Source organism: Salminus brasiliensis, chromosome 16 (assembly GCF_030463535.1).
Source record: "Salminus brasiliensis chromosome 16, fSalBra1.hap2, whole genome shotgun sequence".
Lineage (NCBI taxonomy): Eukaryota > Metazoa > Chordata > Actinopteri > Characiformes > Bryconidae > Salminus > Salminus brasiliensis.
In genome coordinates, this window is record NC_132893.1 from 5,364,150 (window position 1) to 5,391,993 (window position 27,844).

General features: G+C 42.8%; 1 protein-coding gene across 6 annotated transcripts in view; it reads left to right on the forward strand.

The window, feature by feature from the left end:
• nipblb (NIPBL cohesin loading factor b) overlaps positions 1-27,844 on the forward strand; it is a 31,299-nt gene that overhangs the window by 1,166 nt on the left and 2,289 nt on the right. Inside the window, exons 1-43 of one of the 6 annotated variants that reach the window (XM_072658223.1) lie at positions 252-340; positions 6,329-6,477; positions 7,937-8,102; positions 8,650-8,750; positions 10,582-10,693; positions 10,804-10,955; positions 11,122-11,273; positions 11,396-11,486; positions 11,643-12,179; positions 12,917-14,350; positions 14,504-14,677; positions 19,174-19,362; positions 19,483-19,554; positions 19,647-19,733; positions 19,882-19,988; positions 20,115-20,201; positions 20,313-20,544; positions 20,711-20,862; positions 20,964-21,044; positions 21,141-21,241; positions 21,362-21,494; positions 21,606-21,688; positions 21,792-21,924; positions 22,034-22,177; positions 22,280-22,366; positions 22,460-22,680; positions 22,806-22,908; positions 23,065-23,163; positions 23,398-23,544; positions 24,115-24,249; positions 24,491-24,589; positions 24,721-24,774; positions 24,921-25,029; positions 25,165-25,301; positions 25,499-25,639; positions 25,758-25,851; positions 26,181-26,335; positions 26,428-26,518; positions 26,626-26,799; positions 26,903-27,093; positions 27,193-27,300; positions 27,405-27,605; positions 27,698-27,844. In XM_072658223.1, the coding sequence (XP_072514324.1) occupies positions 6,414-6,477; positions 7,937-8,102; positions 8,650-8,750; positions 10,582-10,693; positions 10,804-10,955; positions 11,122-11,273; positions 11,396-11,486; positions 11,643-12,179; positions 12,917-14,350; positions 14,504-14,677; positions 19,174-19,362; positions 19,483-19,554; positions 19,647-19,733; positions 19,882-19,988; positions 20,115-20,201; positions 20,313-20,544; positions 20,711-20,862; positions 20,964-21,044; positions 21,141-21,241; positions 21,362-21,494; positions 21,606-21,688; positions 21,792-21,924; positions 22,034-22,177; positions 22,280-22,366; positions 22,460-22,680; positions 22,806-22,908; positions 23,065-23,163; positions 23,398-23,544; positions 24,115-24,249; positions 24,491-24,589; positions 24,721-24,774; positions 24,921-25,029; positions 25,165-25,301; positions 25,499-25,639; positions 25,758-25,851; positions 26,181-26,335; positions 26,428-26,518; positions 26,626-26,799; positions 26,903-27,093; positions 27,193-27,300; positions 27,405-27,605; positions 27,698-27,844 (7,077 nt within the window). In that variant the 5' untranslated portion in view covers positions 252-340; positions 6,329-6,413. Of the gene's footprint in view, positions 1-251; positions 341-6,328; positions 6,478-7,936; positions 8,103-8,649; positions 8,751-10,581; positions 10,694-10,803; positions 10,956-11,121; positions 11,274-11,395; positions 11,487-11,642; positions 12,180-12,916; positions 14,351-14,503; positions 14,678-19,173; positions 19,363-19,482; positions 19,555-19,646; positions 19,734-19,881; positions 19,989-20,114; positions 20,202-20,312; positions 20,545-20,710; positions 20,863-20,963; positions 21,045-21,140; positions 21,242-21,361; positions 21,495-21,605; positions 21,689-21,791; positions 21,925-22,033; positions 22,178-22,279; positions 22,367-22,459; positions 22,681-22,805; positions 22,909-23,064; positions 23,164-23,397; positions 23,545-24,114; positions 24,250-24,490; positions 24,590-24,720; positions 24,775-24,920; positions 25,030-25,164; positions 25,302-25,498; positions 25,640-25,757; positions 25,852-26,180; positions 26,336-26,427; positions 26,519-26,625; positions 26,800-26,902; positions 27,094-27,192; positions 27,301-27,404; positions 27,606-27,697 lie in introns of those variants that run through there. The other 5 variants (XM_072658221.1, XM_072658224.1, XM_072658225.1 and 2 more) reach the window with 5 other exon arrangements.

The window sequence follows — 27,844 nt, forward strand, 5'->3', positions numbered from 1 at the left end:
TGTTCAAGATGGGAAAGTATCCTGGCTCGTCTCTCGTCCAGCTCTGCTCTGAAAGCAACACGAAGCTTTTCAGTGTGAGAGGCATTTCTTGTCCGCCGGCCAGCTGAACAACAGTGTACGTTGGGACCGCTGGCGCAGGAGGTTGCTTATTATTAGAGCAGCTATAGCTCGTGTCTGTGTGTACAAGGTCGTAGGGAGTCGAATAAAAGGGGGAATGAATAATTAAGTTGTTGTTTTTTTTAATTGAAGCCTCGACGTTTCGGGGTTGGAGCCGGAGCGAGGCTACCGCTCAGCTTGTAGCCGTGCGAACTCTTGGTATCCCGGGCTGCTGTGCGCTGAGGTTGGTCATTCTCTCGGATTGTTGTGGTTCGAAAAAGCTCCAGTTCGTACTACAACACAGCGAAACCTCCACAACACGAAGATGAACTCTTACCCTGACTAGTTTGGGGTGTTATTAGAGGTTGTGTTTCAGTCTGAGCTTCGGTCGCCTTCCCCATCTCACTGAATACGGAATTAAGCAGGACTGAGGCAGTTAGGCTAACGTTAGCTAACTAACTAACTAGCTAACCTAGCTAGCTACATAGATACACACACACAGGCTCAGTCTAAGATTGTACACTCAGTTTATCCTACATTTAGCTAGTTAACTATATATAATATATATATATATATATATATACACACACACACACCTTAATAGAATAATGTTAGCTAGCTAATTCTGCTTGTCGTAAATAGCTAGCTAGCTAACGTTAGCTAGCCCCTGCATATTTCGACCGTCCGTTAACCAGTAACGTTTGCTAACCAGCAGTATTGTCGGCTACTCTAGCTATCTAGCTATCTATCTAGCTAATTGAAGTTGACTTGTAGCTAGCTAGCTAATTGTCTAGCTAATATCTGCAGTGTATATCTATTTAGCTATGTGAGATATCTATCCAGCTAATTAACCTTTACTAAATCAGTCAGCTGAGTGAGTTATGGCTAGATAAATGCCTTGCATAACTAAGCTAGCTAGCTATAGCTGAGGCTTTGGAGTCTGACATTGTTGAGGCTAGCCAGCTAACTTGAAGTGCACCGTTTCAGACATTTGCACATTTGCCCTGCTACAGTTTTATCTACGAATTAGCTTTAGTAATTAATTTTCTGTGATATTTTACTTTCTGTAAAAGAGTGCCGTACACACAGCTAGCGTTTCAGTCCACAGCTATTAGCCAGCATTGCAATTAATGTTAGTGGTTAGTGTAGCTAAGCTCGCTAGCCAGCTAGTTTCTGGACGTTAGCCTTAGCTTGCTCCTGGGCTAGGTTTTGCAGCATCAGTTGTGGTTAGCTAGCTAATAGAAATCTTCAGTTAAGAAACGTCTCAGCAGGGCATATTTAACCACATTTGAGCATTTATTTGACTAGTTATTAGTGATTATTTGTAGTTGTTAATAGGTTAGCTTTGCTGCTAGCGGTGGCTTCGTGTTTTGATATAGCACCAGGCTATTGTGTTCAGTGACTGAGTGCTCGGCATTCAGTATTCGCTTGCTTGCTCGGGATTGTAAGATTTTGCTCATAAGCTGTTTGTGTTTTGAGATTTTAGGGACGTTTAGGGTTGATTCTGTGCCTGATTTAGTCTAGAAGCGAGACCCATGTTTTGTCCTGTCTCTCCTGCGAGCCGCTTTGCACTTGCAGCAGCGCCGCTCGTTGAGAATGAATGGGAAAACTGCTCATGAGTAATAACAGTGATTTGCGAAGTCCTAAAATAAAAACTTTCGCCCGTTGCTTGTTAGAGGCCCTTTCTCAGAGATGCAGCTGAGCTAAATCCACAACCACTGTGTCCGTTCAAGATCACAGGCCAAGGAGCACATATTCCTATTGTGTTCTCTGCAGAGATATCCAGCTAACACTGATAGTGGGTCTGATTGTTGTTAAGCTGGCCCTGTGTCAGTTTACCTGTAGATGTATTTTTTTTCCCACCGGTCTGCATAACCAATAGGTAATATTCAGTGGTTATTTTAACTTTCTGCTCATGCTGATGAGGCATGTTCATCATTTTCTCCAACAGTTTCACATTAACAGCATCCTTAAATCTTGGTGCCAAACTGATGTGGACCAGCTTGTTTGCAAATGTGTCTGTGAATGAGGGGAAGGGGGTGGGGGGCGCTGCCTGATGAGAGGAGGTATAGGCTCTGTCCTGCTGCTGCCCGGGGACTGGCCTCCCTCCCTTCCTCCCTCTCTCCCTCTCTCTCCCTCTCTCCCCACCATCTGATAATCCTTTGTGCGGTTCGCCCGCCCCTCTCTGACCAGCCCAGATACAGCAGGATGGGCAACGCTGCTGCTGCGGAGGTTGGGATGGGGGGCGGCAGCTGTAATTTGAGATCTTCTGTTTATTTATTTGATCCCCACCCCTTAAAGCACTAGATTCACAAATGAGTGAGGTTTGACAGTTGTTTTGTTTAAGGGATTTGAAGCCCCCAGGGGTCTTACCTGTGCTTAGTTGGCCTTTTTTTATTATTATTTTTTTTTAATGTGTGCTGCTATTGATCAGGTAGTCACCCCCATTCCCTAGATTAGCTGCTATTAATAGTCCACTGTTTAGTTTTTTTTTCTTAACATTTTTTGCCAGCAAAACGTGCATGTTTTGCATGTTTTATAATGTGTAATAAGCATATATGTGCAGACTGTCTCTATAAGGTGCTATAAGTTTTAGAGTGGATTGTTGGACATAATACAATGCCATGCCCCATGCAAATTGAACTGATTACCTGCATTTATATAGTAAATGAATTGCAGCTTGACACTGAAATGGGATGGACCATGTTGCATGCAGATGTGTTTGCTATTTGATTGTTTTATTGCACTGTAGCCCAGCTTTGATTCAGTGGAGGTTATCCAGGCACATATTTGTATGTTCATTTACATCACAGGTCCCATCAGTTCATGGACTTGTTGGGCTAGGTACCTGGTTAAGTTTAGAAGACCTTCTAGAATTGGCCTAGTGTCTACAAACAGTCAGTCACTGAGCTACAGATTTTGTTCAGTGCTGGTGTATTGGTGGTAGTTGCCTTCTTACATTGAAGGATGTCAGGCAAGCCTGTTGGCAAGCAACCCTAGTCATAGTAGTACAGTTGCATAAAACGATCTCATTTTGGGTAGACCTCATACTTGAAAAGGCCCTTTTTTGTTTGAAGGGGAACTTTGTGGTTGCTTTAGTGTGATGTGCTGTTAGCAGACTGTTAGCAGGGATAGTGTTGTAAATGCATGTTTATCACTGGAAACCCTCGGCATCTGAAGATGCTCGCTCTTGAAGTCTTCTTCTATGGGGACTTAAAGTTGAAGGCAATTGATTTAACCCTGGATTAAATCTTAAGCAATGGTTGGTTCCCAATTTTTTTTATCGGAGTTGACAATATGTGGTGCTCCTTAACTTTTTAGCCCTTATAAGACCGTTCACTGATTTTTGGTATCACAGGAGTGTTGTATATTTGTAGCTGGTAAGGTCTGTCTGTCTTTTCAAGAACTATTGCTATTAATAGCCTTCATTTACAGCAGTGTACAGGTGTGGTTGAAAGTGTATGTACATTCGTCCTGGACGTAATATCATGACGTTATTTGGCTGTTGATGGTTTCTTTAGACCTGTCCTATTTGGTTAAATGTCCCGTAGCAAGTTGCACCTTTTCCGTCTGCTTGTAGTAGCCATTCACACACTTCTGGCAGAAGTCTGGTTGGAGATTTGACCACTGAGTTTTTACCACAGTCCACATATTTGCAATGGCGTTAATTTTGGCCTGCTTTATCCGTTGCACAGTTCTCACTGATGTGTGTTTGGGGGCATTATCCTGCTAGAATACCTGATTGTGTCCAAGTTTCAACCGTTTAGGTGATGGTTTGAGGTTGTGCTAAGAAATTGATGTAGTCCTTCTCCGTTATTTCATCTGCTTTGTTTAGGCCTTAAGCATTGATGCTAGCACCAAATAACTCAAGTCTGTGTCTCATTAGACCATAAAACAAGGCTTTTTCTTTGTCCATGTGTTTAGTTGCAAACTTGAGTTGAGCTTGAAGGTGTTCGTTGTGGTGCATTTGGCTTTTTTTCTTGGATGGCAGCTGCTCAGTCCGTAGCAATGTAAAACTCGGTTGACATTGGTGTCCCCGCAGCTTCCAGTTGTATGTTAATATTAATAATATTTAAAAAAATAAATAAATAAGACCGACCTGTGTTTTGGTGGTTTGTGGTTTGTTTCTGACCAACAAAACTAATAATGAGAGTGACCATTTGGGTCTTCTTTCAGACTTGACTAAAGTGGTTATACGTCCAAATAACTTTGGAGTTACTTGACCCTGATGATCATCCTTGTCCTTCCTGTGAGTTCCTTGGACCTTTCCATTGTACTGTGTGTTGTTCAGTCCAATTAGTGCGGTCAAATCTTTTGGAATTTTCAGTAGCAGAGCCAGTGATCTACGTGTGTTTATATGATGCGGCATGTATAATTTTGACTCTGATTTCAGAAAATCTCAAACCCTAAAAAAGTAAAATTGTGAACCAAATTATTTTTTCTCTATTTTTTCCTATTACAGTGTATGTGTCAATCATTCTGCCCCTGAAAACAGAACAGTTCAAATAAGTTATGGAAAGCCTGATATTGCTGTGATGTTCATGTTCATGATGAGTGTAAACTTCCGCCTACAAGTGTGATTGATTGTTGGGTAAATGGGTGTTAGCATCCACCAACACTGTCCATTGACACCTGATCCGAAAGGAGGAAAAGTCTGCGTCTTTATTTGTTGGTACAAGGCTGATATTACAGAAGTGTGTTATTCAAAAAGACATAATATCCTTGTAGCTTCTGTACAAAACTAAAAGGATGCTAACTTGGAGTTTGGAGCTGAACAATTTATCGTTTTAGCGTCATTATCACAATGTGTGCATTCTCTGTAGTCACAGTGCAGGATGTGCAATGTCAAATTTGATTTAAGCTGTTTGCATTTCTGCTGCTCGATACAAAATAAAAATTCACACTTTTCTTATTTGCTTTGAAATATTTACCAGAGGTTGATTATATCCGCCCAATATTGTTTATTATACTCTGTATGCTGTGTAGTGCATTGTATGCACAGTGTGTTATTAGTGTTGTGATATGTTGACACATTTTTAATGTTGTAATACGTATATAAACCCCTCTGGAATAAGATTGCATTGTCAGTTGTTTTCCAGTGTCCTGCAGGCCTACTTTGGGTAATTGACCATAGTTGGTGTAAGGGAACAGTTGTGTGAAATAGATTTTCCTTTTAAATGATTTGTACCTTTTAAATGCTTACTGTTTACCTCCCAAACTGCTTCTGAGATTCTTGATGTTTAATAAATAGTTTATATGCAACGATTGGTGACAAACAGTGGTTCATTTTGTGCTTGGTTTAAATGCTAACCGCTACATAGCAGGGTTGTGCTCTGTCTTCAGATCCCACTGTTCTGACTGCTTAAAAAGTAAACTTTAAGATACATTGACAGTTCTCAATCTTTGAGTTTGGAAAAATTGCAATATATTGTTGCACTATATATCATAATATATTATTACAGCATCAGTATATATTGAATCTTAACCCCTGTATTGTGATGCATATTGTATCAACAGGTTCTTGCCAGTACACAGCTGTTTCTGAGCTGTGAAGGTTGTAGGCCATAGTTGCACATCTTGCTGCTTTTCATTATGCGTTTGTGTAATTATAAAATTCTGATTTCTGCCTTTTTTTTGTGTTTGTACGTGATGTAGGCCCTGTGGTTTGATGTGTTGTGCATTCTGAGATGCTTTTCTGCTCACTGCAGTTGTAGAGTGGTTATTGGAGTTACTATAGTCTTTCTGTCAGCTCTGAACCAGTCAGTCTGAGCAACAAGGTGTTTTTGTCTGCAGAACTGCCGCTCGCTTTCATGTGTTTTCTTTATTACACCATTGTAATGTGTAATTACAAGTACTCGGTTACAGTACATACAGTACTCGGTTGTGCTGGAAATCACAAGGTTTCAGCAGGTCTAGAAATACTCAAGCCACCCTGTCAGACACCCACAGTCATGAAACGCTCAAAATTGTTACTTGTGCTGATGGTTGATGTGTGATGTGGACTTAACTAATGCAGCTGTCCTGTATCTGCATGATGTTGTTATACATTGCACTGCTGCCACACGGTTGGCTAATTAGACAGTTGTATGGATCAGTAGTTGTACAGGTCTTTCTAATAACTTTCTCTGTTAAGTTTATATGCAAGAATTAATCTCAATACATATGAGTTACTGTATTGAATTTGTTGTCATGATATTAATCAGCTTCTGTTCTTTCCTCTCCACTCTTGCAGCAGAAGGGAGATGTGAAGGCTGGTCGGAGAGCAGAGACATTGAGCATCCTGTGCATCGACACGACCCCCCACCCCCATCTTCAGCATGAATGGGGATATGCCTCATGTTCCCATTACCACTCTTGCTGGGATTGCTAGCCTCACTGACTGTACGTAAAGCACACATACACACAGACACAAGTTTTCTTATCACATGTGGTCTTCCTCCTTATTCCCCCTCTGCTAATCAGACCACGTCAGAAGCACAAAACACGGAGTTGTTTTCATCATTTACCAGATACTTAGCAGATTAGGTGGTTTCACTATTCGGTCTGCATGACAGCTTCTATCTTCTGGGAAGGAGGAGGTTCCCGCTAGTGCTTTGCAGCCAGGCTTTGTGATTTTTATAAAGCTATTTGTTTTATGGGCTCCCCAGTGACGTACTGGTAAAATACACGCTCTGTGTGATGTGAAGGTGTGCCCTACTCCTGCCTGTGCCAAGAGAATCAGGATAGAATGAGATTGGCTGTGGCATTGCTGTGACAGTGCTGGCTCCCTGGCAGGGTTTAACAGTACAGTTCACACACTGTTTTTTTGCAGAGTGACAAACTGAGTCGAATGGATTGTGATCACTTTCAGGAGTGCTGAGACACTCGGCAGTATTGCTGGAAATGGCTTAATGAAGACTGCTTCAGCAGACCTCACACATTGTGGTGCTCATGGAACATATGAGAAAGTAATTGCTTATGAATTTAGGCCATGCCACAGAGACCTTGCGAATAGTTGTCTAGGTTTGTTTGTTTATTTACTGTTTTAGTATAAATTGAAAATGGAAGCATTTGTTCTTTGTTTACAAACAGAAGGAGTAAATAATGTTTGTGATTTAAAGTTCATGTCTTTGGCTGTTGTCAGGGTGTTTTATGAAAGTCAAACATGTAATTCATCCTGGAACTTTGCAGTTCTGCACCTGAATGCGCTGTTAACTGTGTGGTGTTTGGCTTGAACGCAGATGTGAGAACGATATCTATCTGACAGATTGCGTTGTTAGTTTGTCAGACGTTGAGCTGTTTTGTTTGAAGTTTCATTTACACCTTGGCATAATTGATGTTTCTCATTTCTTTGTTGCTAGGCACGCACAGTTACAGAAATAGCCCCTGCTTTTAAAACACTGCCCATCATAACCTGTCTTTGCCCAAGGTTTTGTCGTAGTGCAAGATAATGAAGCATTGTTGCATTCAGAGATACTCCAGAAAACCTGTGGTGTGTTACGGAGTGGTATTAGAACCCAATCTACCAAACTTTATAGCTGGAAAAATCGTGTTTTCCCTCTGCCACTAATATTTCACTGCCTCTGTGTTGGTGAACATTTCATTACCATTAAGAGTACAGGATGCTCTGTGCAGATGTCTTACGTTCTTATCATTTGAAAAACTCAGAAGTGACAACTTTGAAATGACTAAGCGTGCCAGCTGTGGTTAGTACTTATCACTGCAAAGGTTAATTTCTTATTGCTTCATACATACTTTCATTGTCAGCCTCATTTATCGTCCTCACATTAGGCACAGTGCACTGATTTAATGAATGAAGAGCACTACAGAAACTTACTTGAGGTTCTTGTCCTTCTTTCAGTGTTAAACCAGCTGCCCTTGCCTTCCCCTCTCCCTGCCACCACCACTAAGAGCCTGCTGTACAATGGGAGGATTGCAGAGGAGGTCAACTGTCTCTTGGCCCGCAGGGATGACAACCTTGTCTCCCAGCTGGCCCATAGCCTCAACCAGGTTTCCACCGAGCACATGTGGGTATCTCATCTCATCTCTTTACTGACAACCCCTGCTACGTGTTTATAATTGTAATGGTTGGATATATTCTGTGACTGTTGTGAAGGAAAAAAATTACCAATTTTTCTACCCTATTTTTGAGAATATCTTGGATATCGTGGATAATTGATGAGGATAATTGTGGATAAAGTTCTGTAGCTGTTAAAGATTAAATCTCTAAAATAATGCATCAACACTGATTCCCAAGTTGTGCAGCCATCCAAGCATTGGCGCCTTTACTGGAAGATCTCCGGTTCAATCCCCAAAGATACCCTTCCCAGGAAGGACCTCTCTGCCTTCCCCAGTCAGTCAGCGCAGGCAGTTACCGCGCTCCTCCAAGTGCGTTCAGCCATCCCATGACATTAGCAGCTGTTCGAAAAGATTCATGTGACATGTGAAAATCCTTCTAGCGCTGGTTGCCCTGTGGTTTACGGGACGTCCTAACTAGTGAATGGGAATTAGGGAGAAATGTTTGAGAAATCACATTGCAGCTGACTCTGTTAAAAATCATAATGTTTTTCTCAGAGAGCTGAAGGACAACCTGGGCAGTGATGACCCAGAGGGAGACATGCCGGTGCTGCTGCAGACGGTGCTGTCCAGGAACCCCAACATCTTCAGGGAGAAAAGTATGCCCACCCGATGCGGGGTTCAGGGCGGTAAGGAGAAGACATGGAGACATTGCCCTTGACTCAGAACCCAGTGGAGCACAGTGCAAGGCCTAATGCAGGCTTCTGCAACAATGCCCATTTAAAAATTCTCTCTGTCCTGAAGTGTTTCCTGGATCAGAAGGGATAGTTAGTTTTGTAAACAGAGCGGCATGATTGATTTTTGTGTAGTTTTATTTTTATATTATTTTGCTTTCTAAGCATTAGGTATTGTGGTATTTTTTGCATCATCAGCTTTCGGACTGCACAGTCTATTGTTTTGGCATTATCAAAGTAATGTTCACATGTGCAATGGTCACTTCGCAGGGCATGCATGACACATTAGCCAAAGGCAGCTGAGGATACATTTGTTTGTCTTTAGGGACTTTTTTTTGTGCACTGGTGGAACAGGAAGGGGCCATCCACAAATGTGCTTTACACCACTGCGTCCAATGCTTTGCATTGTGCTTGGTGATGTAAGGCTTGGCGGCCGAAACCCATTCCATTAAGCTCTCCATGCACTGTTCTTGAACTAATCTGAAGGCCACATGAAGTTTAGAGGTCTGTAGTGATTGAGACTGCAGAAAGTTGGCGACCTCGGCATCTGCTGAACCTGCCCTGTCATTTTACGTGGCCTACCGCTGCTGTAGTTCCCAATCGCTTCCACTTTGTTATAAAACCACTGACAGCTGACTGTGGAATATTTAGTAGCGAGGACATTTCATGACTGCACTTGTTGCACAGGTGGAATCCTATCAAGGTACCAATTCAGGAACACCTGAATTCGATTCAATACTTTTGGCAATATTGTGTAAACATATTGCAAAACAACAGAATATTGAAATGTCAGGGTTTCTTTTTTTGCAAGATGCACTAAATGCCAACATTTAGCACCTCAAGCAACTGTTGCCTAAATGTTTTGCTTCTCATTGTCTGGAGATTTGAAATACCAATCCAATGCAGTTAATTGTTTCGAAAATTATTGGCCTAAACTGATGACACTTGGAACATTTGTGCATCCCCATTAGTTAGATATTAATCAGTTTGACTAGTTACTGTGAGCAAAGACCTGAGGGGATTCTAATCCAGAGAGATGCCTCTATTTCTAAAAAGCCGATCACTGTGCTCCCTGTGTTCATATGTTGTTTTCAACAGTGATTCAATAAGCAATGTGTGAATTGTACTCTGATGTACATTCTAACATATTTCATGTTCTTGTCCTGAACCCCCCTAGACTTATATCTTGTGTTTAGTAAATTTGGTGTTGTAACACGGCAAGCATTAACTGCATCATAAAGAAAAGATTGGGACAAAACACACCCTGAATGTAGCTAGTCCGTTTGGGTTATTAGTTTGCATTAGAATTACAAGGCTAAAGTAACTAACAAGTAATAAAAATGCAGAATAATGCAGGTGACTTAATATCACACATTAACACTTCAGTAGCCTTGCTTATATGATTGCAGACTCTTTAAGACACACTGCTGTCTGTAAAACTCTTCACCATGTGAAGTGTGAGAACCTTTAATCAGGACTGCTGGCTATGAGCTTGTGTTGCTTTTTGGCTGCACTTGCAGCAGCAGTGTAAAAAAAGAATTTGATTAACTTCATTTGTGGGGAAGGTTTGTGTGTCAATTATGTTTTTGTCTGAACCATTGATTTCTTTTAAGAATTGTGGCCAATGCGACCCAAGTCTCCTGATATAATGTAGATGTTTTATAGTAAACCTAATGAAAATCGGGTGGTTGGTTCATATGTGGTCTGTATTGAGTTATGGGTTATATTGTTCGATCTTCTGTTTTTGTCATTAAAGGTATAATGCAACAGCCAATGATGCCACCATATAAGATGTCTCACAATTCCATGCATGGAAGCCCGGCGTCCACAAATTACCAGCAAACCACTGTTACTCCCAGCCCTCCTAGGTATTCTGCGGGATCTCTCCTTTTGCAGTTTTCATGGTGTAAGATTCCCTTGTATTAGAACACTTCTGTTTAAGTAGTCTGTATACTGACGAGTTCCTTCTCCCCAACAGTCGCTTTGTTCAGCCTCAGACAGGCTCTGGGGCTCGTTTCATGCCTCAGCAGAACAGCCCCGTGCCCAGCCCCTACGCTCCACAGAGCCCTGCCGGCTACATGCAGTACCCTCACCCTCCCAGCTACTCTCCGCACCAACAGATTCAACAAGGTGGGTCTTTTGGCAGAAAAAACTGCTAGCCTATTTTAAGATGCATATAAAAATGTTATTCTGAGGATATTAATGTACACATTTGTTTGTGTACATGTTAGTAGATGCCTTATTTTTCATTTCCTCATAGTTGATCAGTTCAATCATGTTGTGATTTGCGCTGCAGTGTCTGTTGCTAGTCCCATGGTGCCTGGTGGCATGAGGAACATCCACGACAGTAAGGTCTCTGGGCAAATGTCAAGTAATTCAGCCAACCACAACGCACGGCATTGCTCCAATGAAGAGTACATGAACATCGTCCACAGGCTGGGAAGCGAGGTGAGCAGATATTATGTGGAGGTGTTGAGCAACAGGTGTTGGTCACAGCAAGTTAAGAGGTAGTTGTGAGATCTGATGCATATGAAGCGGAGTTGGTAACCACTGTGTCCTGGGTTTTCTAGGAGAGTGATCCTTCCATTAGAAACGCCTCCTTCCCTCTCCGATCGCCCCAATCTGTATGCTCGCCTGCTGGAATCGAAGGGACTCCGAAAGGTAAGTTTAAACCACTTACAAATGGCTGTACTGCAACCCTTACCCTCTTAATGCAAGCTGAGATGGTTGCATTAGTTTTCCGCTATGCTCACCCACACAGCTACACGTCTATCTCTGATACAGCAGTCAACAGGTTTGTGTTGCTTTCATTTTCAGTTGGATCGCGGCCACCTCTCATTCTTCAGTCTCCACCCCCGTATACCTCACCGCGGGATGCTGCTCCTGACCTTCTCATGGACTCCCCTGACCGGAAAAAGAAGCAAAAGAAAATGATCAAGGAGGAAGGAGACAAGGGTGCCATGTATGACATTGTCAGCTCTCCCTCCAAGGACTCTACGAAGCTCACGCTGAAGCTGTCGCGGGTCAAGTCTTCTGAGACGGACCAGTCGGCCGACCTCGTGCCCAGCGTGGAGCATGGCTCGGACGCTGAGAACGAACTGCCCTGCAACAGTTTGCCATACCCTCGAAACCCCCAGGAACGGCTGACTGCTGGCCAATGCGTCCCGGAACAGTCAGGATACCAGCAGGTCCCAGTGCTGCAGAACACAGGGGCTGTCACAGCCAAGCAACCTGGGGGAGTCAGCGGGACACCGTACGACGAGGCCGAGATGGACGCCCTGGCTGAGATTGAGAGGATAGAACGGGAGTCGGCTATTGAGCGGGAGAGAGGCTCCAAGGAGGTTCAGGATAAAGGTAGTTTTTTTTTTTTGTTGTTTTTTTTTTCTTTGCTATTCGGCATGCTTTGTTTTTGTTGGGTTTTTGTGTACCTGCGAAAATAATAACGCATCTGAATCAGTGGGTTTTTGAGACCGATGTGTGTCTGTTAATTGATATCTGTATTAAGTTGATAGCAGCAGAAAGTACTGGATTGGATATCGGAGGTAAAAAGAAATGAATTATTCCCATCTTGTAACAAACATAGCCTTAAAGGGCGCACACATGCAGTGATGTAATGTTAGCAGTGTTCTTCTGTCTGTAGGGTAGTAGAGTGTATAAGTGGTTTGGGCATGATGGGTTGCTTTGAGATGCTCTTGCTTTGAGATTATCTTAATTGAAGTGCTTTAATAAAAGTGGCTCACTTGAAAGCTTAGTAATTTGTAAAGAAAAAATATTGAATCTCTGTATCCGCCAGTACTCTGATTGACCTTGAGGTTCGAGAAAGTGGTATCTGGTCTTTGCTTCTAACTGCAGATTTTGTTTATTAACCAAACATAGTCATTATAACAGTACTGTTAAATAATGCTTAAGCTGGTGCTTTTGACTTAACTGCTTATAGAACAAGGACTACGTTTTCAGCCTTGTAGTTAAGGGCAGTTATTTTTTTATAACTTTCTTGAGCATTCTTACTTCGTCAATATTGAACTGATGTCTTGCCTAGAAAATGTGTCTAACTTTTTATCGCGCTCTTTTTTTTTTTAATTTTTTTTTAGATAAACCTCTGAAGAAGCGAAAGCAGGATTCGTACCCTCAGGAGCCTGGTGCTGGTGGCACAGCAGGAACAACAGGTGGTCCTGGGGTGGGTGGCGGGGGCAGTGCTGGGAACAAATTGGCACCTCAGGAGGCTAGTGCTGCAAGCAATGGGACTAACAGACCAGCCCTGATGGTCAGTATAGACCTACAACAGGCAGGCAGGGCAGAGGGGCAGCTAGACTCTTGTCCCACACCTGCCCTGGAGGCACAGCGCTGGCCCGAAGATGGGTCTGACTCAGCTGGGGTTCTGCGGCTCAAATCGAAAACAGATGGAGAGGTGCAGAGAGCGGTTGATGGTCGGCCTGAGGTCATCAAGCAACGGGCAGAAACGCCACAGAAAACTGCTTCAGGTGGCCGCCCTGAGACGCCTAAACACAAACACGACAGCCGGCGGGATTCTACAAGCAAGACGCAGGGATCAGAAAAACGGTCAGAATCATCGAAACACCGGCATGATGGTAAGCCTGACAAGGTTCGGTCTGAGGGACGGGGCACGGAAACGCCACGAAAACACGACAGTCGCTCCGAACTCTCTCGAGACAGTCACAGAGAGGAAAAACACAAAGATCGGGAAAGAGATAGAGATAGGGATAGGGACAAGGATAAGGACAAGGAGAAAGACAGGGACAAGGAGAAGGACAAGGAGAAGGACAAGGAAAAAGAGAAGGAGAAGGAGAAGGACAAGGACCGTGACAACGATGGCGGCAAAGTTCGTAGGCCAGACACACCAAAAGGTAGGTCGGAACACGACCGACACGGACGTGACAAAGACCGGGAGCGGGACCGGGAAAACCGAGACAGAGGGAACCGGGACAGAGAGAACCGAGACCGAGATCGGGAAAACCGAGAGCGAAAGCACCGGCCCGAGTCCAAAGACCACAAAGAGAAACGCTCACCTGAGCAACGCACCCGGCCGGACAGTCCACGGGTGAAACAGGAGAGTCGTGGAGGCTCTGACTCGAGCAGACAGCGCTCTGATCGCCCGGACCTAAAATCCTCTAACAGCAAAGAGGAGAAACGAAGCTCTGATGGTAGCAGGCACCGCTCTGATGGCACCAAGCAGTCCTCCTCCGAGAGCAAAGCCGCAGAATTCCCTGAATACCTGCTAGGTGGCAAATCTGGAGCATTAAAGAATTTTGTTATTCCCAAGCTGAAGCGTGATAAAGATGGAAACGTGCCTCCGCCAGCAGAACCCCAGCGGTCTGGGGAGACCTGTAATCAGCCACGAGTAAAGCTGGAGAGGTTGGGTTTGGTGGAGGACATCTCCAAAAGGGCCAAGCCTGTGGTGGTGTTACAGAAGCTCTCCTATGATGAAGTGCAGAAGATTATTAAGGAACGGAACTCTCGCAGCTCCAAATCCAGCAAAAACAGACCTTTTGGGAAGTCTTCCAAAGGTAAGGCCGTCATGTGACGGACATTTGCTAAAGTTTCATAGTTTGTTCTTAGAGTGCATGTACACTGACTCGACGCATTTATGCAGAGACTTGTGTGTGGATCCGTAAATTATTTGAATAAAGGAGTAATATCCTTTATTAACCTGTTTCAAGGGGGGATTGATGAGTCGGTGCTCAAGGAGCTTCCTCCTCATCTGCTTGCAGAAATCGAGTCCACTATGCCTCTGTGTGAGAGGGTAAAGATGAACAAACGCAAACGAAGTACGGTAAACGAGAAGCCCAAGTACGCAGAGGTCAGCTCTGGTGAAGACAGCGACTCCGTGGAATGTGAGTAAAAATCTGCTTTTGTTTTGTGTAGGACATGGGGATTTAATTGAGATTGGTGATGTCTAATTTTGCGTTATGATTCAGTGTCATATTCTGTTTTACATTCTAATTTACAGGTTTCATGAATTTAATATATTTCAACAATATTTATTGGTAGTTTTTACATTGAACTAAACAAATTATAAGTAACAAATCTGTCCATCTTAAAATAAAGTCAGTAATATAACTTGTGTCTCGGTTCCGCTTGACTTTACTGCCTTTAATGTCTCGGAACATATGATACTGGTTTAGAACTGCCTGCGATACGAATGTGTCTGTTTTTTTCTTATTAGAGCAGTCATGTAAATTACCTTCTGATCTGTTTCTCGACTGTATATGCATCACTTACTCAAGTTGCAGCGCTCCGCATAATGCACAGGTCTGGTTGGCCTAGTAGCGGCATGTGTGATTCACAACGAGTGCTATTGGTCTGTGATTTTGCCTGGGCCGTAAACCTTGTACCGCGAAGGCTAGAAAAGTTAGGCCTTTAAAACGCTCTGTCCAAATTATATAGTTCTCAATAGTTTATCGGTCCAGTTTATCGGTTTAGGTCTGGACTGCGCTCCACCTGTTGGTGATACCTGTTCTAGGGCTTTAACAAATAAAAGACATTTTGGTAATTGATAATGTTTGATTAATTAAACTATTGAGAAAACTATAGTTTTATATCCAGTGCTTCAGCCTGTCTTGAAAGCACAAATAAAAAAGGATGCTTTGGTAATTTCTCTAATTTAATGTGTGTGATGGTCTCTTTAGAATACTACTGCCTGAGAATACTAACCTGTTAACATGCTTACATTTGCATGCATGCTACCGTTTCTACTGGTTACTACTGGTTAGTTAACAGAAGTAATGGGTGGAGCGCTGATAGGGCTGGGTGTCTTAAAGCAAAGCGGTAGAATTTTTACCTTAAAATATGCAATGCTGTGTAAAACATTACTTTACCAGGTCAGTCCACTTGCTGCTTTCACTCTTAGTGACTGCTCTGTGTCTCTCAGCTCATCTAGAAAAAGTGTTCTTGGCTGATGGCTAAAAGCGCGAATTATATTTCCTGACTGCAGGGGGAGTGAGAAATGCCAATTTTTCCACAGTGTTGCTTTAAAGTTTTTGGGTGGCTTCAAACCTAGCTCCTAGAAGCCTTGTTTACACTTGCTGTTTAAAATGCTATGTTGATTAGTTATTTGTTTGTTTGTCGTATGTGCAGTGTGAAGGTTGGAAAGCAATTTCCTGCTGTTTTTGGGCGCTACGCAGTTCTTTCACCATTCCCAACTTGCTTTAACTTGTGTGCTTTCGAGTAAATGTAAGTTGTGGTAGCCAGGCAAACTGGTGCATAATCAGCTTTCTTTCTATGTTCCTTAAAAAGCCTGGAATGCTCTGCCCTGAGATTTATAAAATTTTTTATACAATTTAAGTGTGATGTAGTCTGCTTAGGCTGCCCCTGCTTTGCTTTTGCACCCCACCACCCTGATTAAGGCATTGCAACATGGTGTGGGGAAATGAGATTCCATCAATATTTAGATCCTTCTTTTGATAAGGGGAAGTGTAAATGTACTGTGACCTGGTTGGAGGGTGTCCCAATTACCGGACACCTGTTCAGGCTGCACCAGCAACCTGTTGCTAATTTAGGTGAGATCCAGGATAGAGACAGGTTTACACATATATATGATGCCTGATGATGATGCAGATGCAAATAATAGTAAAATGAACAGACATATGTAAATGTTTTTCTTTTTTGTAAGAAATGATTCGATTGATTAGAACTGAAAAATTAAGAAAAATCTGAATATTGCCCTGGCTTTGTAGTACCCTTCTTAATGTTTGGGACAAAGGCCTCTGTGTGAGTTATGCACGGTTTGCTCAACAGTTTTAAACTGGTACTCAAACAATTTTCATGTATTTTTCCCAAGTAGAAATCACAGCACTTACTACATGGCCTACCCCCATTTCCCATTTCAAGGCACCATAATGTTAGGGACACAGGGCTTTACAGGTGTTTGTGATTACTCAGGTGTGTAATTTGTGTTTAATTGCTTCATTAGTGCATATTTAAGAGTGCTTTCAGCATCTGTTGCATCTTGATTCAATGGACATAACTGTGCTATATATAGTGAACTAGTCAAGTTTTAATTCCTTGTTTAGTTACTTGTTAGTTCCTACGTCATCTTTGGTGATCTTCAGCTTCTGCTCGTTTTGGATGTTTTTTTCCCCTCTTCTCTATCATGTGAAAGGCTTACTCTATGGAGTCCCAGTCAGTTGTCTGTTTTGTAACTTGTCACGGTTTTGCTGTAGGATGAAGTGCTGTTCTCCTGAACTTGTGCTGATAAGATGGTTTTATACACCAAAGACATTTTGCTATTACAATCAGCAGTTACATCATTGATAAAGATGTCTGAGCAAGTACCTGTGAAACCATACAGGGCCAGGCCAGAACACTTCCACCACCGAGGTGGTATGCTGTGAATCCTGTGCAGTCCCTGTTAACCTCCACGTTGCACTGCAAAAGTATCAACTGACAAACACCTGTAGAGTGTTTCTGGTCTTCCTGGCAAGTGTACTGGAATGTAGAGTGTAAAGTGCTGTAACTTCTCAGTGGTAAAACTGCAACAGATTAAGACTGAGGCAAATTATGAAATGCTTTTGCCTCAAACATTGTTGAGAGCACTGTATTTATAAAATTAATTAATTACACAATTTTCCTACTCAATGTTTCATAGTTTGCAACTGATCAAGTCACTCAGTTAAAGCAACACAAAATGAGAATTGGGGTTCCTTGCTCCTGTGCTCCCTTTGCAGTTGGGAAGTGCGATTAGTGCTTTGAGCCACTCTTCAAGCAGGACACTCTTTACACATGCTTTTGTGGACAGTCTGAGAGATAGAGATACAGATACCGCACTGAAAGTGAAAGAAGCATGTGGTCTGAGACGGTAGAGTAACATTACAAGATTTTACTAAAATAGGACCCAGGTTATACAGTTATTGTGAGAGTTGCATTGTGCAGTTGGCAGTGTGCTGAGCCTGGAGTGGCAATGAAGAAGATTGTTACAGCCAGTGGAGCTTCATAGTCATTGTGAAGCTGCTATTTAAACTAAACATGCTTCAAATTGTAGTACTCATTTACACTATTGTAGTAAAAAATATAAATTTATATCAGCCAATATTATTGGAAGTTTCAGCCCAGTGAAATTCGTTGGGAATTAAGCCTGGTTTAGCACTGTGTACTACTTGGTGTGAAAATTTTCATTCACATTAAAAAATTAATTGGACTGGTTAAAGAAATGTAATAATCAATGTAGCTCAAGCGGCAATCTTGGGGTCCAAGCACGAACTAGCACAAATGAGCCCTTATGCAGTGTGGGGCAACTAGAGCTACAAAGGGAGTTTACGTTGAGACGCCATCTGACAAATTCAGTACAAATGTAAGGTTATAATGTTGGGAGGATCGGGCCAATTGCTGATGAGTTTTAGCTATCCAGAAAATAGTTACAATCCAGAAAATAGTTTGAAAAGGTTTTTTTTAACCTCTTAAGAGTTAACAATTGTAAAATAAGGATACATTTGTTGTAAAACTCTTGAAATGGCAGAATTGTTTCAAACACTATACTATGATGTCAAATCAGTGTTTTGTTGAAATTTCTGTATGACATTTCCAGATTAAAAAAAAATAAATCCTCTAAAGGACAATTCTTTTGTAACTTCTGTACGGGTTGTTAGAAAGTACCTCCCTAGACACATTATTCAAGTTTCATTATACTGATAAATTCTGATGGCAGTCACGAATATCAATATCAGTTTGTCTGTAATTTCTCAGCTAAAGAAGCATACAGGAACGATCCTGCATGTCAAGTTTCAGCTTGAGCGGATGTATGATTGTTGAGTTATTTAGCGTTTACAGTGTGATGCATGCCTTTTGATTTTGACAGGCTACTTCAGGAGTCTTACCTTTTAAAAAAAAATAAACAAAGGGGGGAAAAAAAACAACAACAAAAAAAAACAGCCATATTGCTTACAAATCTCAGCTCGTTTTTTAATAATTATTGAGGCTCCTACATTTTGACACCAGTTGAGGAATGAGGGAAAACCCCTAGGACTAGTTCACAAAAGTAGGTTTTGCATATTATGCAAAATAACAAAAAATAAATGTGCTTATTAGTAAAGAGTAAGAAAACCCCTTAAAATTACAATAGGGTCCTGTGGACTTGGAGCCTATTTATAATGAGAGAAAATCCTTCAACTAATAAGGTGAAGAAGTTGTTTTTAATCTATGTTTAGTGATGACTACAGTGACAGTAGTGTTCTTGTTCATATATTCAATAGCTGCAGCCCTAGTTATATCACAGTCCCCGAAGTAGTGTAGATGTTTAGATGTTTGGTCGTGCAGAAATGTGGTTGATCAGATAGCGTCCTAACCAAAACCTTCACAGTCCGAATTGAGTGTTTCTTCTTTTTGGGACTCACAGCGGCCCCAAAACGATCAAAAAAGGACCGTGACAGGGCATGGGAGTATGAGGAGAAGGACCGGAAGGGTTCTGGAGAGCGCAGGCGGAGCGGAAGCCACCATGACGGCCGGAGAGGTTCAGGGAGCCGATACAGAGACCAGAGTCCAGACGACTCTGAGGAAGACACGCCCCCTCCCAGCATAAGCGACAGTAAGTATCTGACATTTATTTAAATGACTTTTATGGATTTTTTTTGAGGGGGTGACCGTACAGCCTAAGCATCTGTGGCTTGCATCTTTATAACTAAAGAATACTTATTTTTTCTTTTAGTTGCCCGAAAGATGAAGATGAAGGAGAAGCAGAAAAGGAGAAAAGCGTATGAACCGAAGCTAACTCCAGAAGGTAACTTCAGTCACTGGTCCAGCTTTTGCTACAGTGTTGTTTTGTATTCTGCTCTTAACATTGCTTCTGAAATTCTGCTGTTTCTCTTCCAGAAATGATGGACTCCTCAACGTTTAAGAGGTTCACAGCAAGTGTAGACAATATTTTAGAAAACTTGGAGGATGTGGACTTATCGTTAGGTGTGTAGCTTTTAGTAGTTATGCACTTCATTATTCTCATTTTCTTTTTTTTTATTACAGCAAGTATGCTGTTTGAATTCCTCTGTAATGATGGCATAAGACAGAGATATTAATGGATTATTCTGTTATTATTATGTTTCTATGCTAGCTGCAGACGACGACGAGCTCCCTCAGGAGTTGCTTCTTGGGAAACACCAGCTGAGCGAGCTGGGCAGTGAATCGGCCAAAATCAAAGCCATGGGCATCACATACAGGGTATGCTGTTACTAACTTGTGTGGTGGGCCCTAGGTCTTCATGGAAGAGTTTAAACATGACTAGATTGGCGTGAGACATCCAATCAAGTGTTTACCAAAACCTCTACCTTTTTCTTTGCTCTGCAGATTCCATCCGACAAGCTTGTGAAGGTGCTAAGCATATTAGAGAAAAACATTCAAGATGGATCCAAGCTCTCCACGCTTATGAACCATGTGAGTACAGCTGAGCCTCTGCAGAAGCACAGCTCTCTTTCTTCTATACACAAACTCTGATGTAAATAGCAGTCAGACTGAAGCCTTGCTCTTTCTCCCTCCCTGTCTTAGGACAATGATGCAGAGGATGAGGAGCGCTTGTGGCGTGACCTCATCATGGAACGGGTGACCAAATCAGCCGACGCCTGTCTGACTGCTCTGAACATCATGACCTCGCCACGGATGCCCAAAGCGGTCTACATCGAGGATGTGATTGAAAGGGTGCTACAGTACACAAAGTTCCACCTGCAGAACACCCTCTACCCCCAGTATGACCCGGTCTACAGAGTGGACCCTCATGGAGGTAAGTGATAAGGCCCTAACATAGCATGGCATTTGTCACTTTTTTTGGCTTTTGGATGGGTTTTTAATGGGAAGAGAGCTAATTTCTAGCCTTAAGTACATTATAGTTTCCACACTGGTTATCAGTTCTCACCCTAATTGGCCCACTCCATCCCTGTATATGACAGGTGGGATGTTGAGCTCGAAAGCCAAACGGGCCAAGTGCTCCACGCATAAGCAGAGAGTGATCGTCATGCTCTACAATAAAGTGTGCGACATCGTTAGCAACATCTCTGAGCTGCTGGAGATCCAGCTCCTGACTGACACTACAATCCTACAGGTGAGCTGTTGCTGCTTTTTAACAGGGTTTGGAGGTGTAATTTCAGCAGTGGCTCCGTTAAAAGGATCACCCATTTCTAATCCCCGTCTCTGCCTCTGTAGGTCTCTTCCATGGGAATCACTCCGTTCTTTGTGGAGAATGTCAGTGAGCTGCAGCTTTGTGCCATCAAGCTGGTTACCGCGGTGAGTTTTTACACATGCGTGAAAGGAAGTCGCACATGAACAGTAGTACCTTTTTACCTTTTTTCAAGATGACTGACTTTTGACTTTCATCCTCAGGTGTTTTCTCGGTATGAGAAACACAGGCAGCTGATCCTGGAGGAGATCTTTACCTCTCTCGCAAGGCTGCCCACCAGCAAGAGGAGCTTAAGAAACTTCAGGTAATCAGCTACATCATCATCTTCTCGTTTGTAGTTGGTAACCATTCTAGGAACTTTGTACCGTTAGGAAATTAGTACTCTCCATTTACTTGTATCTATCTGACCTTGTTTGTCTTTCAGATTGAACAGCAGTGATGTTGATGGTGAGCCCATGTACATCCAAATGGTGACTGCTCTGGTGCTTCAGCTAATTCAGTGTGTGGTGCATCTGCCTACTGACAAGGACAACACAGATGATGAGTATGACAAAAAGGTAAAAATAAAACTGTTAAAATAAATAATAGGTAACTGTAAAGTTTGATGTTTTTAAACAGTTTAAAAGTAAAGAAATTGCCTGACTAATGCATCTTTCCTGTTTTTTTAGGTGGACCAAGATGTCCTCATTACAAACTCCTATGAGACTGCAATGAGGACGGCACAGAACTTCTTATCAGTTTTCCTCAAAAAGTGAGTTTTGTCTTAGACACACTGCTTATAGTCTGTGAATGTTTTTTTTATTATTTTTTTTATAATATTATTATTATTAACTTCTGCTGCTCATATCTTTCAGGTGTGGTAGCAAACAAGGTGAGGAGGACTACCGGCCTCTATTTGAAAACTTTGTGCAGGACCTCCTCTCGACAGTCAACAAGCCAGAGTGGCCTGCTGCTGAACTGCTCCTCAGTCTCCTGGGCCGGTTGCTGGTAAGTGGCTTTACCTTTAACTGTGCTTCAGTACCTTAACGGCAGATGTTTCGCAGTGTGCTGCTTTCTGAAATACAATCCGAGAGCCATCCTTGTTTCTGGTCCTCAGGTGCACCAGTTCAGTAACAAGCAGACCGAGATGGCACTGAGAGTAGCTTCCTTGGACTACTTGGGCACAGTTGCTGCCCGTCTACGGAAGGATGCAGTCACCAGCAAGATGGACCAGCGCTCCATAGATCGCATCCTCAAAGAGGCAAATAACAATCCAGTTGTATCTACAGCTTATTCACATCACTCTAGACAACGCTTTCTTTCTCGTGTTCGTTTCATTTACATTTTTTCATTTGTCGTTTAGGCGGCTGGGAACGACGAGACGCAACAGCTGCAGAAGGCCCTGTTGGACTACCTGGGTGAAAATGTAGAGACTGACCCCTCTCTTTTGGTGAGGACACTACAGATATGATATTTTTTTGGTCCCCTTCTTGGTTAAGCTTCAGGAAGTATCTAAGTAGTCTGGTTGTCTTGTGCCGTCTAGTTTTCAAGGAAGTTCTACATCGCACAGTGGTTCAGGGACTCTACCACAGAGACCGAGAAGGCTATGAAGTCCCAGAACCAGAAGGATGAAGACTCGTCGGAGGGTCAGCACCACGCCAAGGACGTGGAGACTACGGGCGAGATTATGCAGAGAGCTGAGGCTCGGAAGAAGTTCTTGAGGTCCATAATCAAGACAGCGCCCTCACAGTTCGCCACACTAAAGTAAGCCACTCAATCCCTGTAGTCACAGAGAGCGTGTTCATCTGTGTATGCTGTTGCATTTTTCTGTCTTGCTCTGTGCCTTGCTGATCATCTAACTCTACTTAAAACCTTTTCCTCCTCTTTAGAATGAACTCTGATACCGTGGACTACGAGGATGCCTGTTTAGTTGTGCGATATTTGGCCTCTATGAGGCCGTTTGCACAGAGCTTTGATATTTATTTAACACAGGTAATACTGCGCTCTTTTGCCAGCTTCTGGAACTTTGAGAAGAGAGTAAAGTTTGTTAATTATTAAAAACACAAATATATATAGAAATGGAGACTAGTGCTGTGTACATCTGAGGTGTAGTGTTAAAGTTCTCTGCTTCCTTGTGTCATTGCTCAGATCTTGCGAGTGCTTGGAGAGAGCGCGATCGCTGTGAGAACAAAAGCGATGAAGTGTCTGTCTGAGGTGGTGGCCGTGGACCCCAGCATTCTAGCCAGGGTGAGTGAAAGGAAAGGAGACCTGTTGGAAAGAACAAGGTCTGTTTTACAGACTTGGCTGTTACTTCTGCCTTGATTTTGACCAAAGTTCTTATAGGCAAGTCTGTTGACACGGCAGCCATCTTTGCCTCATTTTAAAAGGTCTCTGTTCTCACACATTTGTGTAGCTTTTAATGTTGCTGCTGGGCGCACCCGAACAAGGACTAATATTCTAATCGTGTGTGTGCGTTTGCAGTTGGACATGCAGCGTGGAGTCCATGGGCGGCTGATGGATAACTCCACCAGCGTGCGAGAGGCTGCTGTAGAGCTTCTTGGGCGATTTGTGCTGAGTCGTCCCCAGCTGACCGAGCAGTACTATGACATGCTCATTGAGAGAATACTGGTATGTGACCATTCTTTAATCTATTATCTGACTTACCCAGTTGTTCACAAAGTAGTTAAATGTGCTTATTTTCTATCCGACAAATAGTCTCTGTACTTTAGGGCTCTGCTAGGTGTAGACCAATTACACAGGGACTTGCTTGACCCTTGGTTCTCTGCTCATCCTACACATTCAGTTGTCTGGGTGAAAATGCTTGAACATCTCCAGTTCAAAAAAAAAAAAAAAAAAAGGTCCTGAGGTGTAGGACTGTTGTGCTCTCATGCTGGCCTTAGTTGGCCTGTAAACTTCAGTGTGGACTGAAATAGGATTAGATGCAGCCAATGTCAAAATGTGCTGCCTCTTGGGCGTATATGTTGAATAGCTCCTACTGCAGTCTGAACAATGAGAGTTACCGCTGTGTTGACGACGCTGTCCCTTTCCAGATTAAAGTTCATTCTGAGTATGAAAGTTCACCTTAGGTAAAATCCTCAGTGACCCTCTGCTGCCACCTATAGGCTGTGGAAAATGCATGACGTTGAAATTGTGAGAGTTCCAGGTTATGAATGCTAATGCTTGAGCTCATCCATTCAGGATACGGGCATCAGTGTGAGGAAGAGAGTGATTAAGATCTTGCGAGACATCTGTCTGGAGCAGCCCACGTTCAACAAGATCACAGAGATGTGTGTGAAGATGATCCGAAGGGTCAACGATGAAGAAGGCATTAAGGTGAATATCCACCTCTTTGATGTATTGTATGTATTTTTATTTACTATTTTCATTTCCTTCTTGGCATTGGCTTTTTTTTTTTTTTTTTTTTTTTTTTTTATATATATACACAGTTTTTGTCAGATTATTAACGAGGCTTGTTTGTGTTCCTGCTTTGAGGACAGTCTATTGCACAACATGGAGAGGTTTGATCTCTATCCTATTTGATAACGTGTGGTATGATGTGATCTCTGCTCTTCAGAAACTGGTGAATGAGACCTTCCAGAAGCTCTGGTTCACCCCGACTCCTAACCATGACAAGGAAGCCATGACCAGGAAGATCCTCAATATCACTGATGTGGTAAACAACAAATTGAATGTCTAATTAAAATAATATTAATACAAAATAAGTTGGAATGTGATGTAGGCCTGTTGGCTTTTATAGACATTGTCAGTTCATGTATAATGAACCATGACTATTTCTTTCGACAGGTATCTGCATGCAGGGATTCTGGTTACGACTGGTTTGAACAGCTGCTTCAAAATGTAAGCAAGCTGTCTATTATATTTCAAGCAGAATGTGATTATGTACAATAATTGTACTGTGTATGTGTTTGGGAATATGTATATATATTTTTTCTTTCTGTCCTTTTGCCTTTTTCTCACTGTGGTCTATGTTCATGTTGGTGCAGCTGCTGAAGACTGAGGAAGACGCCTCCTACAAGCCAGCTAGGAAGGCTTGTGCTCAGCTTGTGGACAATCTTGTGGAGCACATTCTCAAATATGAAGAAGCTCCAGATGGTACCTCATCAACTAGACCCTTTTTTTTTCTTTAGTACAGCAGCAAAAATCGTGGTATTAGTCAAGCTTTTATTTCATGGTTAAATTTGAGACCCATCATTCTGTTGACTATTCTCTTGTTCTTCTGTTCATCAGACTGCGAGAATAAAGGGGGGAACTCGAATCGCTTGGTGGCCTGCATCACCACGTTATACTTGTTCAGCAAAATCCGAGCACAGCTGATGGTGAAACATGCCATGACCATGCAGCCCTACCTAACCACCAAGTGCAATGTGAGGACCAAACTCCTATGCTATTTAAATTTAAGCTGACCAAAGCTCTTAACTTTTGAGTTGTGTGGCCATCTAGTGGTTCACTATTGTAAATGCACTTTAAAGGCATATTGTGGGGTTTTGTATTTTTTATCTTTGGATATATCTCATGTTGATATTCTTGTATGTTGTCTTCCATGTGTCTTCCACAATCACAGAACCAGAATGATTTTATGGTGATCTGTAATGTGGCTAAAATCTTGGAGCTGGTGGTTCCCCTGATGGACCACCCCAGTGAGACCTTTCTCACCACCATCGAGGAAGACCTCATGAAGCTCATTATCAAATATGGCATGACGGTCAGTACAGGCGCAGTACTGTTAGAATATGTATACACATTGCTGTGAGAGACTTGACTTGCATCAAGAACATGCATTCACTTCCCTCGCTGTGGTATTCTGTCTTCATCCTCCTCAGGTTGTGCAACATTGTGTGAGCTGCCTTGGTGCAGTAGTGAACAAGGTTACTCACAACTACAAGTTTGTCTGGGCTTGTTTTAATCGATATTATGGTAAGTGCGTTGCAATTTATACACAAATCATTTCCTAATTGTGTTGTCTGTAGCTTTGTGTGCGGACTCAAACAGTGTGGTTGGTGTGGCGCAACAGATAACACCACAGATAACGCCAGTGAGCTACCACAGAATGTGCCAGACTGGGGTTCGATTCCCGGTCTGGGTGACTATGCTGCGCTACACCAATAAGAGTCCTTGGGCAAGACTCCTAACACTACATTGGCCCACCTCTGTAATACGAGTAATCTTGTAAGTCACTCTGGATAAGAGCGTCAGCTAAATGCCGTAAATGTAAATAAAGTATTCAATGAACCAACTTTCCACAGGGGCTCTAAACAAACTGAAGACCCAGCACCAGGAGGACCCAAATAGCACGATCCTAGTGTCCAACAAGCCTGCACTGCTCCGTTCCCTCTTCACTGTAGGAGCCCTATGCAGGCACTTTGACTTTGACCGCGAGGAGTTCAAAGGCAATAACAAGGTATGCTTAAAGACACTTCTGTCACGTACAAGATTTTGGGTCTGGCCTTGTAAGCCACTTATGTCTTGTATGGTCTTGTGTCTTTCTTACAGGTTGTCATTAAGGACAAAGTGCTGGAGCTCCTTCTCTACTTTACAAAAAATGAGGATGAGGAGGTGCAGACCAAGGCCATCATTGGTTTAGGTATGCTTAAGCTTTTATATCTAGCAGTATGTAAAGTTGCCAATATGTGTGTGCCACAATGTGTTCTTTGGTGTGTAAGTCTAAACTGCTCCTTTGTTTTCCTCTAGGGTTCCTGTTTATCCAGCACCCTGGACTGATGTTTGTCCCTGACGTGAAGACCCTGTACAATGGCCTTCTCTCAGACAGGAAGACGTCAGTGAACCTGAAAATCCAGGTGCTGAAAAATCTGCAGACATACCTGCAGGAGGAGGACTCGCGCATGCAGGAGGCTGACAGAGAGTGTGAGTGGCCATTACACTGCTTTGGTTCACCTTGTCATTTAAACTGTAAGCAGAGTTGCCCAATTTTAACCCCTGATTGTTGACTACTGTTGTGCCTCTGCAGGGAAGAAGCTTTCCAAGCAAGAGGACCTCAAGGAGATGGGGGACATCTCCTCAGGGATGAGTAGCTCCATCATGCAGCTGTACCTGAAGCAGGTGCTGGAGGCTTTCTTCCACACACAATCCAGCGTGCGACACTTTGCCCTCAACGTCATCGCTCTAACGCTCAACCAGGGTCTCATTCATCCTGTACAGGTACAGAATCCCAGAAGGAATCTGCCAGCCCCTATAGTATTTAACGTTGTGCTTCTCTGTGTTTGGGTCTGAATGCCTTCTATGTGCATCTTTTCCCAGTGTGTACCCTATTTGATCGCCATGGGGACAGATCCTGAACCTACAATGAGGAATAAAGCAGACCAGCAACTGGTGGAGATTGATAAGAAGTACACAGGATTCATTCATGTGAGTGACCTGAGCCTATTTGCATTTGCTGCCTTCAGAATCTGATTTTATATGAACTTCATGATTTCATCTTCTAATCTTTGTGCTTTTGTTTATGAAATCAGATGAAGGCTGTAGCGGGGATGAAGATGTCCTACCAGGTCCAACAGGCCATCATGGGATCTCGTGACACCATCATCAGAGGTTTCCGTCAGGATGAGACCAGCACAGCCCTTTGTTCCCACCTCTTTACAATGGTGCGGGGAAACAGACAGCACCGGCGCGCCTTCCTCATCTCCTTACTTAACCTGTTTGATGACAGTGCGGTGAGTTGTTCGGTCAATATGGGATGAGTTAAAGTATCGCAGTGGGTTGTGATGTCTGCTAAACCCTGCCAACTCTTTTTGTTCTCTTGTAGAAAACGGAGGTGAACATGCTGCTGTTCATCGCTGACAACCTAGCGTGTTTCCCCTTCCAGAGCCAAGAAGAGCCTCTCTTTATCATGCACCACATCGACATCACGCTGTCTGTGTCTGGCAGCAACCTTTTACAGTCCTTCAAAGAG